The sequence below is a fragment of the Trachinotus anak genome, unplaced genomic scaffold (genome assembly GCF_046630095.1).
Source record: "Trachinotus anak isolate AG129_WGS33_773 ecotype Australia unplaced genomic scaffold, CSIRO_AGI_Tana_v1 ptg000001l, whole genome shotgun sequence".
NCBI lineage: Eukaryota > Metazoa > Chordata > Actinopteri > Carangiformes > Carangidae > Trachinotus > Trachinotus anak.
Window position 1 is genome coordinate 7,922,532 of NW_027273852.1, and position 21,139 is coordinate 7,943,670.

The window sequence follows — 21,139 nt, forward strand, 5'->3', positions numbered from 1 at the left end:
AGTAAAGCAAAACCTGTTTTTTCCATCTAGGGCTTGGATACCACTGAGCAAACTAGTAGCCAGGTACAGTCATTTGTAAGTCTTGTGCTAAGTCATGTGTAGAGACTGTGGGGAACCATTTCTGTGAGAAGAACAAATCACTGTATCTCCATGGGTGAGAGAGAAAAATAGGAAGGGAATATCTAGTCCTAGATGTGAGTTTGATAGCAGTGTAGAGAACAGTGACACCATAAGAAAACTCTGTTGGCTTGCAATACAAGACATCAGATTTCTCTCATTTCTGAACTCCTGGATTGTATTGTTCACCGTGGTGACCAGCTCAACAGGTTTTTCTGTGTTGAGATTACTGTATTTACACAGTCTGGAGTGTTTGCATTGGATATAACTGCTGCTGGTTTACCTCCCCTTTCTCTTGCTTTCTCAAGCTGATCAGTATTCATTACAATATATTTGACTTAGTTCAGATTTATTTAGCCACTTTTGAATACTGAATTTTTTATTTATTTATTTATTTATTTATTTTATAGCTACTCACATTTTTTGCCATTCATGTTCTAAAACCAGTTTTAAAGACAAAATATCTAATGGAAAGACTGTTGAAAACATTGTCATCAAGTCACCACTTCACTCACTGAAACTGTGGCCTTTTCTTTGGGCTTGATGTCCCTTTTTTGCTCATTATAATGGACTACTTCTGTCTGCCTCATTACTGGAACTACATCACCAGATTCTGCTTCCAGTTTGACAAATTTCATATTGCCTCAGGTCATAGAACCCGAACTGCTGCAGTAGTCTCACTCCACCGGTGACTGGTATGGATAGAGACTAGATCTTATATACAGACTATGGACTTGAGGAACGTGAATGACACTTCTCAAAATGACCTGCCTGTAAATGGCACGTTTGATAACAGTTTTTTTTCTCCACAAAACACTTGATTCAACTTGCATGTTATCTTAAACTCAGTGGTCAATGACACAGCCTTATTTACTTGACTAACTGGATGTCCTTCTCATGTGCCCCAGTGGCATGAGAAATGTTCACTGGTCCATGACCCCGAGTTTAAATACATATTATGTAGCTCTATGTTTTCCTGGATGCAGGTCTTTTCTGCTTTTTCCCACTCCTACCAGTTTGTCCTTGTTGTGTCCACAGCAACCTATTAAGAGACTTATCTGTGGCATTCTTTTCTGGCACAACAGTCTGTAATGTTTGGCTGATTTCATGAATGCCAACAAATTTGTTCTTGACATCCCCAGATTGTTGCAGTTATTCATTCACACATACTTGCATCCTGAGTCTGCATATTCCCTGTTTGCAACCTTAAAGCCAATCTTGACAGCATACCAGTCTGCAACATGTGGGTGGTCAGAAACATTTCTGATAGGATGCCTATCAGAAAGGAATTTTAACTCCTGTAAACATACTGCAGTCAGCCAAGTCACATGGGACAAATTCATTACGGGATACAGAGAATGATCTGAGATGATATTTGGCATCTGTTAATTTCAAGTCCCTGAGTCACACAGGGAATATAAAAATCACTTGGGTGACTATGGCAACACTGTAGTCACCATAAGACATGATATTAACTAAGAAATAAACAGGAAAATGCAAAAAAAAAAACCCCAGCTGATTATACAACTACTTTTTCATACATAGCTGCTTGTTAAGTTAACTGTGCAGAGCCCTAAGAGTTCTTCATATTCAGTATTGTGCACTCAGTGCTGATTAATGTGCACCACATTCACATAACATACATTATTGCTTTGTTAAACAATTCTCAGAGTTTGAACAACTTTGTCCTCAAATAGCATTTTGGTCTAAACAGGTTTAAACGTACAAAAAGCTCCACTTTCTTCAGCCCTCAAAACTCTGCTCTATATGAAAACATAGCCTACATAAGTGTGTGTTTTTGTGCTGCTGAAGGTCAGTGCTTAATGAAATAGGTAGCAGTTTAAGCACTCTGTCTATGTTCCTGACATCAATACATGAGGTAATACCAAAGCTATTTGTACCATCTGTAACAACCTTGTGATTCTCCTCATCAACAGGTGATGTTCACAGTCACAGTGCCCAAAGGAGAATCCCACATGATGGAAAGCAGGGGCTTGGCAGCAGCCACCCTAATGTACAGGATGATGTTTTCAGGCTAAGTCTTGCCAAGGGAGTGTCCATGTCTCTCCCCTCATCACCTCTCCTGCCACGACAGTCCTACATGATGCCGTTACGCCCCAGCAAGAGATCACCAGGTACAACTCCAGATCAATGTGCTACATGTGTTTGAGTTATTTGCATACTTTCATACACTATTTCAGTGTCAAAACATGAGCTTCATTTGTCTTTATGAGTTAGCTGCAAAAAGTGATCACTCCTGTCTGTCTTCAGGTACTTATATACGATTGTTGAACATCTGCCATCGCTCCAGGAATGACAGTTCCTCTCAGCCTTCAAACACTGCTGCTGCAGCTTTTAACTTAGTCGCCTCTGAAGCATGTCAAACTATTCTGAGTAATTGTTACAATGGAAAAAATAAAAGATGTAGGGAAGACAGGAGGATAAAGTAATAATGGCAGCTGGACCATTCTGGATCCAACCAGTTAGAGTGTGAGCTTAGTCTGCTTACAGAGATTTGTTTTTGTCACTTCATCCCCGTATTTGATCACCTAGTGTCGAAGTGTAGGTCTCCACAACTGCACTTTGTGTTTACTCTTAACTGGTTCGTAATGGGTGAGTGTTTACACTGGATCTAATTGTAAATCCCCCCTGGCTCGCTCTGTCCACTGTGTTGAGAACAAGCCTGTCAGCAGCTGTAGAGCGCTTCAAAGCAGGGGATACCTTTGTAGCTGAACTTGTTTCAACCTGAGTCTTTGTATTCTGGAGACTTGGCAAAGAGGAGAGAAATCCTTTAAGTGGTCAATGTGGCCCCACTCACATGTGGCACTCATCTGTGGGCTATCTAGCCTTTGTTTAGAGTGGTTGCAGCTTTGATCTGTTTAGTGTAAAGATGAGTTGATGGGAGGGGGATGGTACGGTATGATCCCTATGCAAACTTGTTCAAGTTCACAACTCTTGTAAGAAATCTTCATTTAACTCTGCATTTAAGATTTAGGTTCAAGTTCTGTTTCACTACATATAAGCTTTTTTATGAGGTTTCTAATATGGAAAGCTGTGCTCTAATTCTAGCTACAGGTCAGGATGGAGATATTGTGTTTGCTTCAGTGTTTTCCTTCTCAAACCTGATTTTTATGCACCTTTTCCACAATTCTCATCATGTAATTCAAAACTTAATATTTGAATCGCAGGCCTGAAATTGTAATGCAGTGCAATATGCAAATGTTCAGTGGAAACCAGACACATAATTGCAAGTATGCTTACTCTCTTGCTTATGAAAAAGACAAATACAGTTTATAATAGCTAAGTAGAGTTTCACTTGTTCAGCCCCCACTCAAGTTAAAACAAACCTATTTAACTACCTCAGGTGATACAGGATTTGGGATGACTGTTTTAAATCTGTCAGAGAGGGTGCTGATGAAATGTACATTTACAGGCAGAGAGGGAGATGAAGAGAGAGAGGAGGCTGGGTTTGTGAAGGTGAAAAGGGCCCTGGGGACAGGGGAAGGGAAACACTCATTAAAGGTATATTCCCTCGTGGCGTGCTCTGAGGCATGGAAAAACGGGGAAAAATTGGACTGACAAGATAGGATGCTATGGAGGACAACCAGGGAGTGAGGGTTGGGGGAGGGTCTGGAAGCTCTGTTCCACTGTCCTCACAGGTAACTGTGAAAACCCGCAGGGGGAGAGTTCACACCTCCAGTTAATAAAGCCATACTGCAGGAAATGTCTCAGCTCTGCGACGAAAACAACATGGGTCTTGCTGCATTTTCTCTCTCTCAATCTTGCTGAGCCAATGAGGCGACATCGTGTTATACCCAATTTAAGACTCATTTCTTCTTGAAATGAGCAGGGTTAACCTCTACCAAAAAATAGAGAGAATTGAGTCGACCCTGTAACTTATTACAGTTATGGAGATGTACTGTTATAAATCAAATTATCAGTGAGTAGTTCATTTTCTTTCACCTTGATTTCTTTTTTAGAGAGACAGCTGGAGTTTTTGGTACAATTTCAACACAATCATCCATGATGGAATAAAGCGCACATGGATGTCTTGATAGCTCAGCCGTGCCGACTGGTCCTATTAAACCTGGGCCAGTACCAACACTTGTGTTTTTAAGTATGCCAGTATAATTAAAATGCAAGTTCATTCGTATTCTAGGATAAAGAATACATGTGTGCTAATTTTTAAGAGCTATTATTTGATCTCTGCTCCTAAGTAAGGCACTCTGAAAGGTGTTCTTACTCAGCCAGCAGACGGTTGCATCATGCACACAGATGTGGAGACCATGACCTTTCCAACACAGGAAAAATGTTTTGGAAATGTTTGCTACATGGGAGTCAATGAAAGACGCAGGACCTACCCTATTAGAAACACTTCTACAAGCGATTCCTCATGAATATATATATATATATATATATATATATATATATATATATATATATATATATAGTACTTTCTATTATATATATATATATATATATATAATAGAAAGTACAACAACTTTAATTTTCATGAATAATATTGCAAATAGTACATCTGATATTATTTATGTTGTGTATCTATGGTATGTGTGACAATTTTTTCTTATTATTGTTGATCAGTTTTTCTTACCAATGGGCTGCCCTGTCAGACCACCCTCATCATATAAGCTTCTTGCATGTTGCTGTCTCGTTAAAACCACTTATTATATTCTATGAGCTAAGAAAAACAGACATGGTTTTAGCTTTGCGCTTTCCAGATAATTCAATTCAAGAAGATTCAAGATTGAAGAAACATTTTATTTGTCCACAGAGGGCAAAATAAAAGGCACGGAGTAGTGGACTAAAATGATTCTAAACATTATAAAGGCAATGGCATTAAAAACACAACCAGTGCAAGAAAAAACCAACTGTACACATTAAACAATGACAACAACATGAATAACAACATCAGTGCAGAAACAATAACCTGTGATATCAAGATAATGAGAACGACATTGCTTGTACAAATAAATATGTTCAAATAAAAAATGTACAGGTTGTTTTTTTAAATGGTTTATTATTTAAAAAAGTAAATAGAATTTTATTAAGCTATAAAGAAACACTTAATTATTCAGTCTTACCTCAAAATTCAAAATGACTTAATTTGGAGAAACATGGTTTTCACTGGTTAGGGATGGTGGTGATTAGTTCAAGTAGCTGATGTAGTGCTTCAGGGATCCTTATGGGGTAAACATATCATAGTCCTTATTTTATAGCACTGGTGCCATTGCATACAGAGCTTGAGAATTATGTCTACATTTTAATGAAATTTACACTAAGCTCATTTCTATAATGTATATAAGGAATTTTCTGACTCCTAAGTCAAATTTAGCAATATTCTTAGGAACATTTCCTAAAAGCTTCTACATAAACTAGTTTAATAATTTACTCAAGTCAAACTACAATCTTTTATTTATATTCACAATTCCATCCATTGGTGCATTCTTTTCACACATCCATTTGTTGTCCTTCCCATCCAGCCATCACTGATGTCTTGGAGGGGAAGTGGTTTCACAAATTCAGAAAGCATTTTGTGGCTTGGCTTCATTTCCTGACACATTGACTAATCTATCGCAGTTTTGAGGGCCCCAACTTAGTGGTTGTTCTTTTCATGAAAAACTTCACAGGGGACAACAGAGCAACATTGAGTTAATTAGGAGTGTGACGGATGCCTGAGCCACAAAGTCCTGGTGGTGTTGACTGCCACAGCTTTGATCAGCTAAACCCAGAGCTTAACCATGAAACACAGCACCCTGACATGTGTTGAACAGCACCTAGTCTTTACAGTCCTAATAGTTTACAGGCCCTCAAAAAGGCCCAGGGAGGGACATTTACTGCAAGAATGTTGCCTGAATGGACCCATCTTGCTCCAAACTAGTGCAGGTCAAAGATCAAGAATTGAAAAACTCGAGGGCCCTCAATCCAAAGTGGGAAGAATAAAGTTGATGACACAGTAAATGTGGTTTTCATCTCTCTTTAAGCCATTAGAACTGATTGAACTTAATGGTCCCACAGTCTCCTGGGTATCTCCACAGTGACCTCCACTGGCTGCAGTAAGTTACTGTGCTGTTGTGGGGTTAAAACATATGTTGACTTTAAGGTTTCACTACTAAGTGAGTGCAAGTATATAAATATGATTAGTTTAACACTATTCTTGATGATGCAATTTAAACAAGCCCACCTCTCCTTCATTATACACTTATGTGCAACCACACTGCATCCCTGAAATATAAGCCCTGCACCAGCTTGCAGATACACAGTTGCAGAATTTCCACAAAGATGTTGGAGGATGGTAGATGTAGAGGTGATACTAATGTTGCCACTGAATGTACAGTAGATGTGTGACCTCTAAGAAGTCATATGACAAAACAATGAGCTCCATGCTTTGCCTCTGTACCAGCCTGAAAGGGATCATTTTAATTGGTATATACTATATGCAGTGAAGCCACAGGGGAAGCGGTCTCTGCTAGGCTGTTGAAACAAGTTAATGTGACTTTTGCTTTGATGGGAGCTTCAGCTTTCAGTGGTTCAGAGGCTGATTCACTTATCGATCTGCCTAGCAGGTCTTCAAATCACCACCAGAGAGCACAGCACACCAGTCTGTCATGATCTCTCTATCAGAGGATCAGGAAAGACTTCAAGAACTTTTTATTTTTCTGTCATCCCGGCTGGGTGGTGACACTACTGATGCTCTTTAATCGGCTGAAACCTTGTTGTGTTTGGACACTTGGCAACCTGCAACTTCCAAGGACACCACAGCCTTTTTGCTTGCCAGATCTAGCTGTGTGTGTGTGTCTGTTTAAGCCAATCAGGTGAAGATATTCCCTGACAGTGGCCTGATGCTCTGACCTCTTTGCTGCTTATCTCCTCTTTATTTCTGCTTGGTGGCAGCGACTCCGCATTCACTCTAAGCATATTGAATGCCATACATGAATGGTTGTTAGGTGTTGAAACCACTGTACAGCCTTTTCAGTGTGTTTTTGTTGTGGTCATTAAGCACTGCAGCCATTTAGTAAAATGTTATAGCAGAGGAAACTGATAGCTTTGGAGGATACTTACACGACTGCACAAAACAGCACAGAAAGTCATTTGGTGAAACACGTGAGGATTTATTCAGGGATATGTTTTTTCATTAAGCCTCACACTTACAGAGCAGTCACTGCTTGCTTTAACTGCAACCACCTCTGCTAACAGAAATGTATGTCATGGGACAATTACTGTAGCTCGTTTTTCATAATCAGTTTAAAGACAAATAACGTCAGAGGAAACGTGAGCACACTGTTCATCCACTAACATTCTTCATCTTCTTCTACTTTGCCAGATGAGTGCAGTTTATTTTATAATTCTGTCAGGAGGATAGAAGCTCTCTTCAAAGGCAGTTGTAGCCCCTTTGAGGTGAGCTCTCCTGAAGTCACCTCTGGGGCACTGACAGCAACCAGACAGCCCTGAGGGAATATTGATGCCTTTCTGAGAGCTGAGCTGTAAAAGACCTTGTGATGCTGTGCGAACTCTTTGAAAGGTTCCTCTGATGGGCACCCAGTGAAAAGTACTATCCAGTTCTCCACTTCACTGCACTTCACTACACTCTAGCTTTGCCTCATTACCACGTGCAGCCCCCCATTTTCATCTGCAGTGGGGTCTCAGCTCACCTACTCCCTCAAAGACAATACTGAATAAAGTGTAACATTTCTTAAGTCAGTCAGTGTCATGATGCTCATATAATATAATGGTGTATCATATTAATTTGTAAATGCTTAAAGGAAATAAAAAATGTTGGCTTGCTTACATTGCCTGAGCTATGAGTGAGATTAGTCATGACTATTAAACAAAAAAAAAGAGATTACCAGTCTCTCAATGTGATACAGTGCAGAGGTTGCATTAACCAGAGAGGATAATGGTAATATGTCAAGCTGTGAACAGGGTATAAATCATAAATTAGCATTCACACATTATGTAATGAACCATGGTTGTAATCTTTCTCAACTATTTTGCAACTGTAACGGTGAAAGGATTAAAAGCGATTAATAAGACCATTTGAGATTCACTAAATAACGCTGGTTTGTCATGCAGTACGAAGAATACCAATCTCATCTTTCTTTCTTTTTTTTTTTTTTTTTTGCCCAGAATATATTATTTTTCACATTTGAGTTGAAGAATGACATTTCAGAACATAAAGAGGGCTGTTGTGAGACGGCTTTCATTCCCCTTTGCTGCACAAAGAGGACACACTGTCTCATTGATAAGCTGAAATGTGAAGAGTGTCAGAGTCCATCTTGAAGAATGCTGGGAAAACTCCTTGATCACTTCGTAACCATGAACAATCCTCTCTTTCACTTGAATTTACTGGACATAACAAGTTGTCGGCCGTAGGTATTTGACTGTTTGGCATGTGTATGCGTGCGCCTGCGTGCACGTGCCTGCTGATTGATAGCTCGCTGGTCATGGCTTCCTGAGTCCTACGGTGAATACCAGTGAGTAAAGAGTCCTCTGCAGTCAGAGCTCGTCCGGCTGCTTTCCCCCAGAGATGCTTTTTTTTTTTTCCTCTGTTTTTCTTGGTTAACCCACCTCCCCCCTCACTCTCTGTTTGCTGGCTTTTCTTGCCATTTATTTAACGTGTATTTACTTGGATACATATTTACACATATATTGCATATGTACACTGAAGGTGAGCAGCTGATGTTTTCGACTCCAGTAATATAGTGAGTGAGCAGGTACTGTTTAATGTGTACTCACAGAGACATTTCTGCTGCAAGCTATTGTTTTAGGATCTCGTCTTAGAAATTCACTGTGCTGCAGTTACAAATAACCCTTTTTGTTAAAGGGATTGGAGAGTTGGAGCAGTGCAAATGGGATAGAGGGGTTAGAGATAAACTTTAGTTGACAGAAACAAGGATGCAGTGAGAGACCTTAAGATCAAGGTAAGATTTTTCAAGTTCTAACCCCAACCAAAAGGAAACTGTTGAGACAATAGAGACTGCAAATTAACTGATACAGGGCATTAGAGGATGATGAGACATATTTAGAGTAAAACAATCCATTAACAATCTGTCAGATGATATTTTTCTTTTACATACACATCTATCATATTTTTACAACATGATGTATTGAGGCAGGATATTATACAACTGGATAGTAACCTTGAACAGTAACTATAATTATGAGTAGGAATACAAATACAACAAAATACATGCATATTAAACATAAATTGAAAACAATAATCAGATTCTATATTGATAAAAAATGATATCATCCTGCTCTATATGAACGTCATTGTTTTCTGTTATTTTTTAGGTGTTGCCACCCAAAAGCTAGTGCCCACGATGCCAGTCTCTTTCTCTCTCCCTTTTCAAGCTCATTGTACTTTGACTTATCAGTCTGATGGCTTTTTCTTGCTCCAATGAGCTCTTGGTTGCCTTTTTTTTTTTTTTTTTTGGAGGACATCAGAATGAAATATTTCTCATTTGTCCTCTCTGCATGGGGTATGATCAGAACACTGAGATTTCATGCATTTTAATTTGTTAGATCTAGCTTTGAGATAGGATGTAAAATCCTCACACCCTTCTCTATCATCGTCATTTCCCTCCATGGTTCTTTATGTTATTTAGAAATTGATGATTGTCCTACTGAATTATTGTTAATTGTGTGCTAATTAATGAGCATGTGAATAGATCCAAGGTGTGATGAGAATGATAGCACATCTCATTTCTGCCTCTCTGTCGTCGTCCTTCAAGGGTCATATAACTGACACTTGCATGTCTGCGACCTTTTCATGCTTGTTATAGACTTCAATTGCTTATTCGTCAGTGCCTCCATTTCGAAGGGCTCAGCGGTAATGGCACCCTGTTAAATCTTGAGATGAGATTTTGAATGGAAGAGAAACTCCGCTGTGCTTTGTCTGATGCTCAGACATCAGAGCCCCGCTGAAAGATCTTTTGCCTCATCCCTGTGTTATCAACCTTTAGATGTGACCTGGAATTACCCCTGATAGCCAGCCACATGTTTGTTATTTCATGTGTGGAACCTGTGTTCCTCATGGCACTTTGTGTAAACTGAATCTGAACTTAAGCATATGGTTTAGATTACTCAAACTATGCCCGCTGTTGTTTTTAGATGAAATACAGTCAATGGAACATATTAGGCTGTTCGCTTTTGGTCCAAGATATTTACCTGAACTAAGTGTGTCTCACACACAGCCCTCTCTGTCTCTCTTAGTCCCCCTTTAATTGGAGCCGTGTGACTCCTGGGTAATAGGTTGTGCCTGACCGTTCTCAGATGAATGGAGGTTTTCACGACAGACCTTTTGGCTTTGTCTGCCAAACAACAGGCTGACTTGGATTGCTTTTGTAGATGCTTCACTGGATCAGTCCCCTTTACTTTTAGACACGTCTATCCACACAAATGAAACAGTCTGTAACATCTCGAATTTGCTGGAAATTATTATAGTAGTTCTGAACAACACTATAATGACAACATACTACACTACTTCTTCCAGCTCCTCTGACAGATACATTAGCTTTGGGAGTGTTTTGAGTTTGAGTTTATGTCTTGACGTCTGCTAATAAGCAAGAGAACACAATGTTTGAAGAGGCAGAAGCTCTTTTCAGGTATGAAAATCACAGTTCCTCACTGTGCATTTCAAGTTGCATATCCATAGATGGCACTGTGCATCAAGCTGACATTGACTCTCATGCTTGGTTTAGTGCAGTGTCACCTCCAGATCATTTCCTCTCACATGGCTGCTGCTGTAACTCCCCACCCCTTAGTAACCCACACCCCCAGGATTATTATCTGTGACTGAAATCGCAGCTGTGGTTTAAGAAATTGTACAATCTGATTCGGAGGACATTTTTTTGTTTGAGGTGGGAGTGACTGGTATTGGATGTGGTAATAGGAAATGGCTATCTCTGCTCTCCCAACCAATCTTTATGTTATGACTGGGGTTACACATACAGTCATCTGATAACAGGAGTCTGGAGGAGGAGGTTTGGATTGGGTTACAGTAGGTCAAAGCTGGAGTAGCTTGGAGGAGTGTTGCCAGGGGAGTCATGCTGTTGCCATTCTCTATGGATTTATGGATCTAAATACAGTCACCTATTTTCACATTATTTTCTGCATCTTTAGCACTGCTCTTGAATGTGGACTCTGGAATGTATTTCCTTTTTACACAGCAAAATGTGGGTTGAAGTAGAGGACTTATATGCACATCTACTTGCTTGGGAGATGTTTGTTTCATGGCTTAGTATTTAGTCTAGTGTCTTTGCTGGATCTCCTGTGTGTATAAACAATTATATTGCCACTCTTAGGAAAAATTAGTAGGCCTTTGCCATCACTCAAATAAACAACTTTATTTTTTGTCTCTTCAGGGCAGATTAAAGCAGTTATTACAGGATATGTTGTAGACAACAAGGGTAAATCTTGTTGCACACAGAAACATGGAAATTATGCAAAAGTAGCAGTGTATCTAGTGGGTGACTTTCAGTGATTTATTGTAAAGTTCGGCGCAATAAGCAAGCATTTTGTGTAGAGCTGTGGGATTTTCTAATTCTGTCATGGTGTGAGCAGAGGGAACAGAGCAGCCAGCTAACCTCAGCTCCTCACTAAAGACAAAGACAGTCTTCAGAGGAGTGTAACACTGTCCCAGATACATCATCTGACTTGCACCAGGACACCAAGACCTTAATCTACCCATCCTGTGTGTACCCTTGCAGCAGGAAGGGGTTATAATTTCTAGGGACCGCTCACAGATCAACATGCAGAAAAACTCACTTTGTTTGTCTGTTTTGCCGATCCCCAGCAGTGCGTGTGTGTGTTAGAGCTCTCGTTTTTAAAGTTCACTAAGAGGCTAATTGTTGTGGTTTCCGGCTGTAGTTTACATTCCCAGAGCTGGCTAGCAGTGTTTTACTGGGAGTCTGCAGCCATACAGACAATGTTCTGGGTTGTCAGACAGACCAGAGCTGCTTTCAGTGCAGGGAGCTGTCTGAGAAAGTGTGTGTTTTTTATGTGTGTGTGTGTGTGTGTGTGTGTGTGTGTGAGTTTTATGTGAGCTACGGAGTGCAGCCAAGCCTGTCCAACTAAGACACCACCGCCTCTCATCTCTAGTCCCATCTGGAACACGTTAATCCAGCGAGAACTCTGACTCTTGCTCTCTGGTCCTCTAATTCTCTCGTCTTTTGCATTTCTTTTCCTCTCTGCCTATCTGTGTGATACTCACTCACTCTCTCTCTCTCTCTCTCTCTCTCTCTCCCTCCTCTCTCTCTCCCTCTCTCTGTCTCTTATTCTCCCTGCATCTTCGGTTGGTGCTGGCAGGTCCAAGCAGGAAACCCAAATATGTGGAGAGTCCTCGCGTTCCTTCTGATGCCATCGTGTCAGCGCTGAGGAAGGTGCCCGATAACAAGGAGTCCTCACACAATGGTGAGTTTAACTTTTACTCCATTTTTATGTTTGTCTGATTTTATTTTTTTCAGTAGACATTGGAAGTTAGAGGTAGAAGTTAGAATGAAAAACTGCCTTAAGAATGAAAAAAGGTACATGTTGTCAGCTGGAGTCCACAACTTTGTCTTCAAATATAATCTGTCTTCATGGCTGCGTGTTGTGCTGTGTGTGTTAAGAGAATTTAAACCATGGATAGGTCTCTTTAATTTAAAGGAAGCATTCATTACGGCATGAGTGGTCCATGTGAGTACCACTGCATTTTAGCAGCGTTCCTTGCCCCTTACACAAACAATACTGTCATGTTTATTTTAAAATGTGTGTTTAGATTACAGAAGAGTCAGTTTTCCACTGTGTGGAGACACATTGTTGGATCGAAACACTGGATTTATTTCACGGGAATGTAATGAGGACAAGACCTGCAGTAACTTTGCATGTATATGTGGGTTCTTGTGTTTCCACGTCTCTGTGAGGTGTGCCTCTAGTGTTTTTGCTGTCTCCTCTCTCCCATGTTGTGTGTTTGTGTGTTTGGGTAATGCTCCACTAAGTGCTATGTTTTGATTTCCCAGCAGAGCAGGATGGCTCAAATTCCTGCCAAAGGCTTAAGTAGAGTTGTAGGATGCGTTATCTTTAGCAAAAGGCAACAGAGAGAGAGAGAGAGAGAGAGAGAGAGAGAGAGAGAGAGAGAGAGAGAGAGAGAGAGAGAGAGAGAGAGAGAGAGAGAGAGAGAGAGAGAGAGAGAGAGAGAGAGAGAGAGAGAGAGAGAGAGAGAGAGAGAGAGAGAGAGAGAGAGAGAGAGAGAGAGAGAGAGAGAGAGAGAGAGAGCCCCCTGATTGTCCATGGCTCACATATGCAGACAGTAGTAACCCAGCAGAACCCAGTCACTGTTCATGGTACATACCAAGGCACGAGGGTGTGTCTGACATTCAGCTGGCACAGAGTAGAGTTTCGGCTCAGAGCGGGCTACTGGCAGATAGCGGACGCCAGATAAGTGTTATCTCTTGACAGCTGGTGTACTGGCACTGGCACTGTACTCATTTTATGAGCTGTGCTCTCAGAAAAAAAAACTTTTGAGACACTCGGTTTGCATTTTCATATGTGGAGAATCTGTGCAGTTGGGTATGTAATAGGCTCAGTGTCTTTCAGTATAAATGCAAATCTACTGCAGGTTGCACTAACAACACTCCTTTCACTGTTCTCATCATACCTCAACACCTCTCTAGTATTCCCCATGTGTTGCCCCCATCTGCAGATCTGAGATCTGCCTTGAAGCACATGTGCATAACATCCACCTTCATGTGCCAGTGCTGTCTTAGAAAAAATATTTCTTGAGCTTTCCCACCTCCCTCTCCACAGTAAAGAAAAACAATCCTTAATGTGAGTGTACATAATGTAAAAAAAAAAAAACCCAAACAAAACAAAAACAACTTGTGTTTACAGAAGAGCTGTAGTTGTGGTTGTTTTAACCTTGTGTTCTTAGTGTGACCACTTCTCTAATTTCTGTCGAGGCTAAATTTACTCTGCAGGCGATACAACAAACCGAGGTATCTCACAAGTACAGTACGTGTCTGCTACCACAAAATGTAGAGAATCACCCAACTACGTCAGTCTCAAACACAGGAAGTCCATACAAATTGAGCTTAAATTATAAATTGAATTTTGCATTATGTTATTCTTTTGGTCTTGCCCTGATGCTGCAGAGGACAGTTACAGATCTGGTCAGTTTATGATGAAAAAGAAATGACAGTGCATCTCTCCAACACTAGTATACAGCCCAGTTAAGGGCATTTTTATGGCTAATACATGTTGAGATAAGCACCAGAATTTGAAAACATTTTAGTCTGATTCTAGTCACTGGGAGTGACTTGTATATGTTTGCCGTGTACAGTTACTTAGTTAATGTGGGCAGATAAGCCGGGAGAAACTTTCTACCTCTATGCTCTTCTCAGAGCCATAGTTAGCAGGTACACGAGGTTTACTGCTAAGAATTTAGAATGAGCTGACTTACTCAACTCATTACGTACAATTAGGCGCTGCATAAATTCTAGACTAATGATAGCTAATTGTAATAGCCCAGCGGTAGTAAAATGAGCCCCAGGCACAGCTTTTGAGCACAACTACACGTTATGCCTCTCCTTTTTCACTCTCATAGCAGCAAATTCACACATATCTGATTTGATATAGCTGAAGTGTTTGGTGGAGCCCTGTTAACATCAGCTTGGTTAATTTAGTATTAATGTGCGTTGCACATTGCACGTATCCAGTATTCTTTTGTCGATAAAGAGAGCATCTTTCACCCTGTGTTGTCGCCTACATCAGAGAGAGTAAACAATGCTTGCTTCTTTTGCTAACTGCTGAGACAGGACAAGATGGTTGTTTGACATTGCAGCTTTTGTAACAAGGTCAGCGTCAGCGTGGAATGTTGATACAGTGCCGGAAGAATCTGAGTCAGAAAATCCAGTGGAAGTTTTGCAGTATGAGAAATGCGCGACATTTAGGCCACAAATCAAGTCAGTTTCTTGGAACCGAAAAGGGGCTTTTTATTGTGGGAGTCTCAGAGCGATGCCTGTCTTGAACGTTCAAAAACCTTCTTCTCATCTATAGTCAAGGGACAAACCTTGACTGTAACTGAATGAATGTCATTTTTAATTTTGTTTTAATGCAGTGTCATTTTTGTCTGTGTTTCATTTGGCCATCCTTGTATATGATTAAAGCCTGCATGTGGACTATGAATGTATTCATTTGTTCGTCTTTGGGGTTGGACTGTCAGTGTTCCAGTGCTCTGTGTTGTGGACAACCAGGAATGGCTGTAAGCTAAGAAAGGAAATATGTGTTTGACCTACTGTAGAGTCATCTCTCATAGCTCTGTCTTTGAGGAGGGATAGAGTTTCTTGTGTGTGAATGCAGTGTGTATTTCTATTTTGTCTGTGTGCCCACAAGCACATTAATGTTTGTTTATGCATGTATGTCTTTGCCTGCACAAGTGTGTTTGCAACAAGTAGTCAGAAGTCTTCTCTCTGTCAAAATTGTTTCAGCTGTGGTCTCAGGGATCTGTTTCTGTCAATCAAAGCTGAACCTCAGGTCCTGTCCTCTCCCACAATTATGTCTCTCTTCTTCACCCCCCACCTGTTACTAGTCCAGTGAGACCTGGGCCCCAAACACTGAGCTTGTGTTTATTCATGTTATCTTGTCAGTGCTGAAACAAGCTTAAATTGTTAAGTATTCAGTAAATTTGCCCCACTTAAAATCTGCCTGTGTTATTACTTTCACATCTTGAATAGTAACCTGATCATTCATTTTCAGTTCCTGTATAATGTCCATTACTCATTTATTAACAACTTTTTGGAGGCTATGTCATCCTTTTTGCTCATTTTGTTTTGGCACAGTATGGGGTCAGCCATGGCAGCATACAGGACTTACCAGACACCACCTCATGTTGTCCCTAAGCGTGCGTACTGTATGTGGCTGTGTGTGAACTGGAAAACGTCTAATCACAGAGAAGTAATCTGATTCACAATCTCACAGCCACAGCTGGGGTCTTGACAGACTTCATGTAAGGAATGCAAATGTAGGAAACTACAGTGTCCTCCTTTCACACACTTTGAATTGGCCATTCATAAGATGATGATGATGATAAAAGATAATGCCAAATTATTCATATTGTCTTTGTATGATACTGCTTTGAGAAATGGAGACTGAGGGATGTTAGTAAGATATTTTTTTTCCCATTGAAGAATGAACTCAGTGGGTCATTCTTTATAAACTGGCTGTATTTATAAAGACAAGCCCATTTGTATAATCACGGCCCATTGTTACCAGTTTATAGAACATATGATATTCATGAACCGTCTCCCCTAAAGGAAAGCAGTAACTTTGTGGCAGCAGAGATGAATGAGCTGTGATTTCTTTTTGGCTGTAACAGTGGTAATTCTGTTCTTTTCCAAGGCAGATCAGGTTTATTGTTGATCTCCTGTTTTAAATTAACAGCTGGCGAAATGAAACTTTGTTTATTTTTATTTTTCTTTACTCAGTAATGAAGCTTCATTAATCTGTGCTGCTCATCTCCAGAGGATCGTTATGGCACATACACTGTGCCCTGCAGGGCTGAATCACAGCATCAGGGAGCTTTAGTTCTGTTGGTCAAATGGTTAATGAAATGCCATCTGTCTCTACCATTAGATCAACAATAATAACCGCTAGAGTATGATGTCAAGCTGACATGTCAATCAAACTACGATTATTATCATCTCGCCATTCCCACCCCCCCAAACCTCATTTAACTTGGAGATTCTGTCTAAATTCAATATGCTGTAATGTCTCATTGGACGCTCCATCTGTGCTGGCAGCAAAGGAGATTTGCGGTTCTAACATTGGAATGTGCAATAAGCACTCAACGTGCTTCAGGGGAGCACGTCACCTAGTACCTCTGAACTTAAATGGGGAAGCAGGATGCATGTTCTCATTGAGGGTTCATTAAACAGGCTCCACTGTTGTGGTAATGAAACTCCAGCTGCTAATGAGGACCGGCTGGATTGTTTTCTCGGCAGGGAGAGAGCCAAGACAACTCTGTGGAGCCAGTCTGTTAATGGTGCCCCCGCTCTTACTCCATCCTTGTCCTGCTCCTCCTCCTTCCGTCTTCGTTCTTCTATCACTGCACCACACGGCTGCTATTTCACACCTGCTCATAAACTTCCTCAGGCAGCAGATAACGATGGTGTTTTGTTTTTGCCCCCATTTGCTGTACAGTTACTGGAATAACAAAGTGGTTCCAGCAACAACCCTAGTTTTTCCGTTTCTCCAGGATAGTGTGAGGCTAATCAGACACCATATAGAGCACAGGGAGCTCATTTTCATCAGGCAGGCATTTTACTTTATAACTGCCTTCCATCCAGATTAATGCAATCATTTGCCTTGTGTAGGGACAAAGCTGCTGTTGCCCTGCTGCCACAGTTTCATCACGCCTGTCGCAGAATCATAAATAATGTCAGTTATGAAGTCTTAAACAGATTAATTAAGTTGTGCTAAGTGGCATACAAGTGGAGAGTCAGTGTTGCTTTCACAAATGAGGTCTAAAGGCCTAAAGTCATGTGAAGCCCATTCTAACGGGACCAATTAATAAACTAAGGTAATCAAGTAGCTAATGAGAGCAACAATCCTGATTGACTACATTCATTGATTTCAGATGGAATTTATCCAGTGTGAAATTGCAGGAGTTAGGTCATAATAGACAACATTTTGTCAAGCCTGTTTTCCCTCTAATCAAATAATTTATATGGAGGCAGCCTGCAACACCTTGGTAGAAAGCTCAGCTATAGCTCAACTGTCCATTCACTAAGACTGCCAAGAGCTTTTTAGTTTCTCTCTTTAGTTTCTCTTTAGGTTTAAATAGTCACAAATCACATTTTCTTGTGCATCAGAAATAGTGATTGAATTTTTCAATCACCATTTTTTTTTAACTTCCACATAAATGGTTATATTGCTGTGGGATGACTGCACAGGAGAATCCAATGATCCTGCATCAGATATATTTCTGCTCTCTATTAGTGACACCAGGAGCCCTTTTAGCTGATATAAGTAGTCTGTCATCTAGTCAGTATAGTTTTGAGTGGAGAGATCTGTAAAGTTGCATTGACACATTATTGAACTGTGGTACCACTCATTTGGAGTAATGCAACAGCTGCTTTTTAGTCAAACCTCCAACCAGAGAGTTTCCTGGCCTCCACCATATAAGTGCAAATTGGGAGAACATCCACCTTATTAAAGAGAATCCACTGAAAATTAGTCATCAAAGACTTTTGTCTAAGATATGTACTGGGGGAGACATTTTATAGTTGAACAATAAACTTGTCAGCGCTCTCTGGTGGACAATCTATTTTATGATGACAAACAATAATAATGTTTTTTTTCTGTACTGCAATTCATTTTATCATTATTGACCTGCAATACACTAATACTGAGAGAGGGAGAGAGAAAAGACAATGCTTACACCCATGCTCATATAGATAAAGTACTGCTACCATATATACAGTATACCGTATGTGTAGACATGTGGCTAAACTGCTATGTCAGGTAAAAGAACAAATAAACAAATGAGCATTAACTTGAAACAAAAGCAGACCCTAATTGTGAGGGAGGACAAACACTCAGCCCCCTTTCAGGTTATTTTAGAAGACAGGTAGACCTGTTTCATGCTCTCCTTTTCAGGAATGCATGACAGAAACTGATTAACCCCCCATCGACCTCTTTGCACTATGTTCTTTATTCTTTATTTGCTGCCATATGAGGATAGGATGGTTGCCTAGTGTATGATTTACACCACTATGTGAGCTCAAATACCAACCATGTTTCATTGAAGGTTGATGGGGAAAAAACTAGTAAAGCAAACGGTAAACAGTCTATTATTAGTTGTTATTATTTCCACACACTAATACTGTTCCACACCTACAATATGACAAACAAGAACAGTTAATTAGCAGCAGTGACAATGTTGATAACAGTGATGTCACAGTGATTGCTAAATATTACTTAAGATGCAAAGAGATCAATGTAGGATCAGGAGACTGAAAGGTAGCCAATTTCATCCACGACTAGGCTGGAGAAACCTGACAGGAAAGTGCAGGAGGAACATGTGTCCCTCTCTCAGTACCTGAGGTGCCTTGGAGCAAAACACTTAACCAGCAACAGATAAGACTGTGGTTGTTTTGAGCAACTAAAAGGTATGACAATAAAAGTAAATCAATAATTATAGATCCCATTATTTGCTTTACATGAGCCAAACCTAATTTGATTTTGCCTACCTGTCATCTTTGTTATAGCTTTAATGCATTGTGCTGTCACTGCTGTCAACAGATGGTAAAATGGTAAGGAGTGATGAATAGGCGATGATAGCATCCATTAAAGAAACTCGTCCCAGAGTTAACCATTTAACTGTACAAGACAGTTGCCCTGTTGTATCATGTGTATAAACAGTGAGTCACGCAGTATACACAGCCGAATCCATTCACAAGTGGTTGACAAGCTAAAGCCAAAGTGGTGTAATTAATAAACCTATAAACACAGATTTCTCCCTGCACTGCAAGTGCTGTATTTGTATTCATAAATCAGAAACTCAGAATGCTGTGGTGATTTTGTGTCTAGCAGTAGCTGCAGCTGGCGGTGCTTCTAGTGTCGTTGTTACAGTGTATTGATTTGCAGAGAGACCACGGGCTGAAGATACTGTTATTGATGAGGCCCCTGCGGCTTGTGTGTCACATACATGTCAGCCTTTCTGTTGATCGTGGTGTATCTATGTCAGATGACTAGAGGTTCTTTCACAGCCCCACCACTAGTGCAGGACTACTTATTGGTCCGCAGAGGCAGGTGGGTTTAAGTGGTTTTGAAGAACCAGTGATGAAGTGGTGCTGTCAGGGCCGAGTAATAAAGAACTGGTTGATGGATTTAATCAGATTTACTCCCAACTCCCAACCTCTACTACTGTGAGGATTACTTCTCCAACAAATTATTATCAACAGTTAGATTATTCTCTATATTATATTACATTATACCCAATACATATATAATTTAAAGAGTAGCAGCATATTGTTTATTTAATCACAGAAAAACTTTGTTGTAATGTTTTCCCTCACCATACAGAAAAATCAGTGTGTGATCGTGCATAGTGTCTGTTCTTCATGGATCCATAATGTTTGCATCTTTAGAGCTAAAAGCCATGTCTCTGACAGACAATCATAATAAAAAACAACCTGTCACTGTCTGCTAATATACGGTGGACATAAATAAGTGATTTGTAAGGTGCCCCTTTTAAAGACCTGGGACCAGTTCCCATTATCTCTCCCTATCTACTAAAAGTTGATGAAGCTTGCAATGTGTTTTTGTGTACTTCAAATTGTTATTGAACCGCAAGCAGCTTTCAATATAGATGATATCCGTCCATGGTTGAATTTAACTTTGTGAAGTTGTGAAGATGAATCTCAGTTATGCTCTTATGATGTTTCACAAAATTGATTTAGATTATAATAAGTCGTAAATCAATAAAAGATGTCAAAGTAAGGTAACGCCAAACAACACAGCAGTGAATGTTTACATCCCACGCATTGTTAAGGCCAACAAGTGTAGACTAGTGTTCCTAGTTATTAAGATTTGTGCATGTTGTGATTTTCCTTACACATGATTAGATTGCTGTGTAAAGACTTAATAAGATGTGACCCTGACTCTAACTATAAAATCACTATCATCGTCATTCAGGCCTCAGCATTGTCTCTGCACCACTGGTCTCAAAAGACTCATCTCAAGCATTTACGTGAGCAGGGTGACATTCCCCATAAAAGGTTGATTTTCATTCCACGGTCTTTTTCACTGCACAGTATTTGCAATGGAGAAAAGGTAGTGAAGGGACAGCAGCCATTGTGTATGAGGTTAGCATTCAGTATCTGTTTTTGTATAGACAAACGCTTCAGTTTATTGAACAAACCAAGAAAACCTTGGGGCCTGTTTGAGCATTGCCATGTTTCCCTTCAGGCCTATAGAATATTTCAATTTCTCAAAATTAAAAGCGAGTTCCTCTCTAAGAGGT

At 40.2% G+C, this 21,139-nt stretch overlaps 1 protein-coding gene across 3 annotated transcripts in view; it reads left to right on the forward strand.

The window, feature by feature from the left end:
• The window catches only part of tanc1b (tetratricopeptide repeat, ankyrin repeat and coiled-coil containing 1b), a 95,718-nt gene that overhangs the window by 27,362 nt on the left and 47,217 nt on the right, over positions 1-21,139 (forward strand). For 2 of the 3 annotated variants that reach the window (XM_071473074.1, XM_071473152.1), the window contains 2 exons: positions 2,055-2,252; positions 12,445-12,549. In XM_071473074.1, the coding sequence (XP_071329175.1) occupies positions 2,055-2,252; positions 12,445-12,549 (303 nt within the window). Of the gene's footprint in view, positions 1-2,054; positions 2,253-12,105; positions 12,288-12,444; positions 12,550-21,139 lie in introns of those variants that run through there. The other variant, XM_071473230.1, reaches the window with a different exon arrangement.